The following is a 5555-nucleotide window of genomic DNA, read 5'->3' as shown; positions in this document are numbered from 1 at the left end:
TTACGATGCCTGGCGGCCGCGGCTGTTATCAGTCGGGCCCGGAGCTTTTCCCCCACCGAGCTTCCGGGCCTTCCGGCATACGCTCGTGTACGCCGGGCTGCATTTGTCGTGGCGCGCCGAGTGCCAATTTACCGGATTGTCATCTCGGCCGCCACAACTACCATGTTTTACGAGATTCCAATGTCCAGCACAATTGGCGGATAAGTCAGGCGTGAGATCAAAAACAAAAAGAGTGAATCCTTGCGAATAATCCTCTCTGCTTATAGAATTACCTTCGTTCAAAAAGTGAATTCCGGTGCCAGAGAAGAGAGTGTGATAAGCCTCGACGAAAAGTGTCTTGTCTTTGTCAAAGCTCGGCTGTAACGGTTTGCTAGGAATTTGTATGCCGTCTGCATATAGCGAGAAATAATTTATATTGTAATTTTTGAAATTAAACGGATTTAATTTTCTGTCGCCGTTAAACGCCTGGTTGTCGACGAAGCCTACTATGATGCGTTTTGGGAGTTGTCCGAGTATCACATTATCTATCGACTCGCCCACTAGGCCAGAGTGAATGGTGAACGTTTTAACCTCGACTCTGGTAAGCGGATATTTAGCGGTTGTTTTACTCAGCATTCGTGCATGAGAGAGTAGCATCGCGGGGCTTATTTTCGCTCTTCTGACGAGGAGACTAGCGTCGAGAATACGTATTTTCGATTCCGTGGTGTTTTCTATAAGACAAAACGCGTCTTTCGAGCGAACAAGTCTCAATCTGACTTCTACTCCGTTGATTAAAAACTTGTCTTGGTTAAAAACGTCGCAGTGAAGATGACCTAGAAGGTCTAGCTCGCGCCCATCGAGGATGTACTTTGCGCGTCTTACTAGAGCGGGATTCGGAGTAACCGAGGTCGTATGCTCGTCCATCATACCAGGGGTGTCTGTGTCCCACAGACATGATGTCAGATGGGAGGTTTTTGCGGCTGAAGAATAATTTAATAGAGCCTCGATGTAGGCGCAGTAAGCGTAGGCGTTGTTTGGCGGTGACACGAGTTTTTGATTGAAATATACGTCGATTTGGTTGAATATGGAATGGAGCAAATGATTTACGGGGCCTACTTTGTACACGGTACTTCCTCCTGTAGAAACTGTTGATGTTCCTGCGGCACCTGATAGAGCAGTGGTTTCTACCTTTATACGTAGACTCAACATGGTATGTGTGAGATCTAGGTAGTCTTCTTTGTGTCCGGGTATAACAAATTGTATAAGTGAGTCGTCGGTTAGCGACGTTACCGGTTTGTTATAAATCCATTGCGAGCTTTCGATACTTATTTGAGTGGGTGGTAAAGAGAAAAAATCAAGCTCGCTTTTTAAACACTCGTTCGAGTGCGTGTAAAGAAAGGACATATTGCTTACACCACTCTATAAATTTTTCGTCGTTCCAGAAACTTAAGAAAATATATCTGACACGTTGCGTTTCTTTCCGACGCTAGTGCGTTTTCGTCTCGCGATTTTTGACTTTTTACTGTTTTCACCCTTTGTGCGAGTCTTCTTCTTCTTCTTAGTTTTCCTCGTCGTCGTTGGCTTCGATTTTTTTCTCCGCGTAGAACTTTTTGTTGCAGACTTTTTACTCGTGCATCGTCGTCGTCGTCGTCGTCCACGTAACCGTTGATTCTTTGTCACGAGGTTACTATTGAGCGTGTCGAAGAGAAACTGAAGCGCCGGAATTTTTGGGCCTTCTTTATACCCCGATCCCCTCATCAGATTGCTTATTTTTTCTTTAGCTTTTCTTTTAAGATTTGTACGCGATTCGCGGAGTCTCGTCTGGAGTGCTTCTTTGAACGGAATATCATTTTCGACATCGTCTATGACGTTTAATCCAGCGCGCAAAGCTTCTTTACTCACAGCGCGTGCGCCTTTATGTAAAAAAGGAAGAACCTTTCTGAATAAGCCTCCGAGAAAACTACCGATTCCGTGCCTACGCTGATAAGTCGCACCGACGTAAACACGTGGAATACCTCCTCCGCGGCTGAAGGGTGTATCGTGATAATTGTATTCTCCCATTGTCATTGCTTTGCCAAAGTAATCGTAGTTTTACTGGTAACGTCTAAAATGCAGCGTCACGATCAGCGTACCGGAAAGAAATGGTATTCTTTCTCCGAGTTCATCTTTTATATTTATTTCAATTCGGCGAAAATTTGTTTGTCGCAGCGGAATATACTGCAGAGGAGAAAAATATTTTACTTGAGACGCACCATAGATGTAATCACTGCCATGGCACTCGATAGGAACTACTCGAAGAAGAGGAGCCCTCACATCTCCGACGACGTAAGGCTCACAAATGTCACAGTAAACAAACATTTTATTTGGAATTCCGCGCGCTAGGCTGAAAGGCTCGTTAGCGCAGAGGCTCGAAACCGCACGCTTTCCCTCTTCGTCGCGAAGACCGAATTTGAGAAAATACTGTTTATAAAGACGTAATTTATTATGATGAATTAGTGTGATTTGTTCGACAAGTAAACTGTCTTTTTGTATTCCAGCTGCACTAGAGATACCGAGAATTCGATATAGATTATCGCTCATATTTACCCCGTGAGAAAGTCTACATTTCTCTGTATCGTTTTCATGACAAGTTAAACTGAAACAAACGCGCAAAGCGTTACGAGGTTCAGCCTCGAAATAAAAATGAGATTTAACCTCTTTAGACGCTTTGTTCAGCTCGTCGCAGAGTTCGTGGATATCTTTGTACATGCCATTAGGTATTTCATATTCTTTTGTTTTAGGGAGCGCCTCGCCCCTGTGTAGGAACTTAGTGGGCACGAAATCAATGAAGTGGAGTATATTGTCCTCTTTTTTCAAATGTACAAAAGTAGAGGGAAATTGTATCTCTGTAAGCGCTACTTCCCATTCACCGTGCAGGGCTATAGTTTGCGGTAATTTCGTGGTGAAACTTGAAGTTTTATTGTAATGTCGCATGCTGCTATTGCTCTGAAGAACTACGTGAAATTGGTTCTCCCTCATGATGATGAAGAGCGGTTAAATCCGACGCAGCGATCCAACTATTGAATTTGGCGGAGTATCCTCGCCAGCTAACAAGTAACTGTTTATTATTACCGCGACCCTTGCTCTTTAGCACGCGATCGATAATACACTTCTCGTTCTGCAGGTTTTCCTCGACTTGTGTAAGCTCCTGTTCGTAAAAGATACCGTCGATGACTTCGTCTTCTAAATCACTCAATTCGTACACGAGTGGTTTTCGCCAGTCGAGAACTCGACGAATTCGAAAAATCTCCACGCTCCACCACGATTCGTATCCTTTTTCAAAAGCTGCTTTTGCATGACTAATCCGAACGAGATCGCCGACGTGATATTTAGCTCTTTTTCGGGCCCAGCGTCTCTCTCTCTCGTCTCGTTTCCATCGGCGCGATATGTTTTTGCGCGCGATACGAGCATTTTTACGTGTGACGATCGCCGGTTGCATTTTAGTGGACGAATGCCGAGTGAGATTGTAGGCTCGTACAATATCTTGCAAAACGTCAACGTAGCGACGTGTATTTTTATGCGTGAAGTAGCGCCACATACGCTCTTTCAGTGTTCTGTTGAAGCGTTCGACAATGGCGGCTTTGATATCTGGATTACGAGCTACGCGAAAGTGAATGCAGTTTTCATTTTGAAATTTTTGCATTCCTTGTGCAATAAATTCTTTACCCTTGTCTGTTTGTAGAAACACGGGTACGCGCTCCGCACTTTTCGTTAACACCATTTGAAAAGCCTCCACAACACTCTCGCTTGTCTTGTTGCACATTGGTTCGACCCACGCGTACTTACTAAACACGTCGATAACCACTAGCAGATACGAATACCCGACATTGTGACTTTTGAGATTACGGAGTTCGATTAAGTCAGCCTCCCATAGATCGTTGATGTTCGTTACGTTGTAATGCAGACGCGGAAATTTCCGTCGAATAGGGCGATGTAGGGTGTACGGGTCCTGCGATTCGAGTCATCTCGCGAATGCACCGCGTGAAAAATTCAATTCGGTTTAGCTGCGCGAGACAGATTATCTACTGCCGAATAGCCAGCATAGTGGCCCGGATCGTAGTACAATTTTTCAAGCTCCATTAATCCAGCAAAGTCCAATTGAGCAAGCGCCTCTGCTTCAGAGCAGCCGCCGTTGGATGAAGTGTTGAACTAACCAAAGGATCAAAATTCGGCGGACTTTTAGTAAAGCCTAGAAATAACAATTCTTTATTTCCCACCACTGAGGAGGGGATGTTCGAAACTCTAAGAAATTGCGCAAACTGAACTCTACCATTGGCTTTCAGAGTTTTTCTCTCACGTGTCGCATCGTTTATCAGATCAGAGATATTCGAATCAGGAATGACGCGTCCGTCTATAGTCATCACTAGTTCCGCATCCCACCCGATTCGTTTCGTTTTACTCAGTTGCATTATCAAGTTGCGTGCATTGGGGCGATAGGTTTTTGGTACACTTAGCAGTATTTTTTCGACATTTTTTAGATGTAAACCAACGATCTTCGCGGAACCGCTTCTCGTCGTAACACCACGACCGCCACTGCTGCTTGAACGACCCGCTTTGAACTGAGATTCGACCGCTCTCAGTGTCTCCTCTTCGGTGTCGAGCCCTTCAAGGCTTCCGCGAATAGAGGCAGTTGCGCTAAGAAAATCGGGATTATTTTCTTCTTCCGCGAGGTCTTCTTTCGCCGCTGACTCTGTCTCCTTTTCATCCTCATATCTTACCTCGTCTTCGTCCTGCTCCTCGTGTCGTGTATTCTCGTCTCGCGCCTGTGTGTCGTGTTTACGTTTTCGTGCTACACGGATGAAATGAAGATAATGCTGAAGCACCTCTCGGTACAGCTTCCAACGTTCCCCTGCGGGGCGAGGATAGTGAGAATTAAGAATTCGACTCATCTTCTCGTCGAGTCGAGACAGCGTCGTGCCAGGTGTACGTACGGTATTAGAGTTTTCAGAATTTTCAAAGTTTTGAGTCGATGCGGAATTGACAGTGTTTGTCGTCGCCGTCGAGGACGATGTCGTCGGGTGGTGATGTAATTGCTGCTGCATTCTCTGGAGATTGTCCGTTGAGATCAAGACCATTTTTCGCGCTTTTTCCATAACTCAGCGGAAGGTGCATAGAAGTTTCCAATTTACTTCCTCCGTTGATTATTCGCGACAGCAGAAACGATAATATAGGACCGATAATGTAGGATATGAATCCACCTTTCTGCACCAGCAATTTTCTTTTAGTCTTCCAGCATTCCGATTTTTTGGCGATGCGACGCAGCAGCGTTTTGTAACCGCTCAAGCGTTTCTTTTCACTCGCTCTGAGCGGAACGTTACCGCGAAGTGTATTAAAAACACACTCTCGAATACAACGAATAAGTTGGTACTCGGCGTATCCGATCATCTGCTTACCACCCTGCCTCTAATGGCATTGTGAACGCTGGCACCGCAGTTTGAAATCAGCACTAATGTGCCACGCCGATACTCAGTGGACACGAACTTTGTCTACGGTTTTATTAGGTCTACGTACTTATTTGAGACCTGACACTAATTCTT

At 45.1% G+C, this 5555-nt stretch overlaps 2 protein-coding genes across 2 annotated transcripts; both read right to left on the bottom strand.

Annotated features, from left to right (window-relative positions):
• LOC139104033 (uncharacterized protein F54H12.2-like) lies at nucleotides 1–1383 on the bottom strand. The gene has a single exon (XM_070659250.1). The coding sequence runs from the start codon at nucleotides 1381–1383 to the stop codon at nucleotides 1–3; it is 1383 nt and encodes a 460-aa protein (XP_070515351.1).
• On the bottom strand, nucleotides 816–2997 carry LOC139103864 (uncharacterized). The gene has a single exon (XM_070658946.1). The coding sequence runs from the start codon at nucleotides 2995–2997 to the stop codon at nucleotides 2071–2073; it is 927 nt and encodes a 308-aa protein (XP_070515047.1). The 3' UTR covers nucleotides 816–2070.
• Nucleotides 2998–5555: the final 2558 nt, after the last annotated feature.

Source organism: Cardiocondyla obscurior, linkage group LG07, assembly GCF_019399895.1.
Source record: "Cardiocondyla obscurior isolate alpha-2009 linkage group LG07, Cobs3.1, whole genome shotgun sequence".
Classification (NCBI taxonomy): Eukaryota; Metazoa; Arthropoda; class Insecta; order Hymenoptera; family Formicidae; genus Cardiocondyla; species Cardiocondyla obscurior.
Note: the sequence above shows the minus strand (reverse complement) of the source record. Positions and strands in the feature narration are given on the sequence as shown.

Coding starts and splice junctions, on each gene's coding strand:
- LOC139104033 (XM_070659250.1), bottom strand. CDS start 1,383: ATGTCCTTTCTTTACACGCACTCGAACGAGTGTTTAAAAAGCGAGCTT.
- LOC139103864 (XM_070658946.1), bottom strand. CDS start 2,997: ATGAGGGAGAACCAATTTCACGTAGTTCTTCAGAGCAATAGCAGCATG.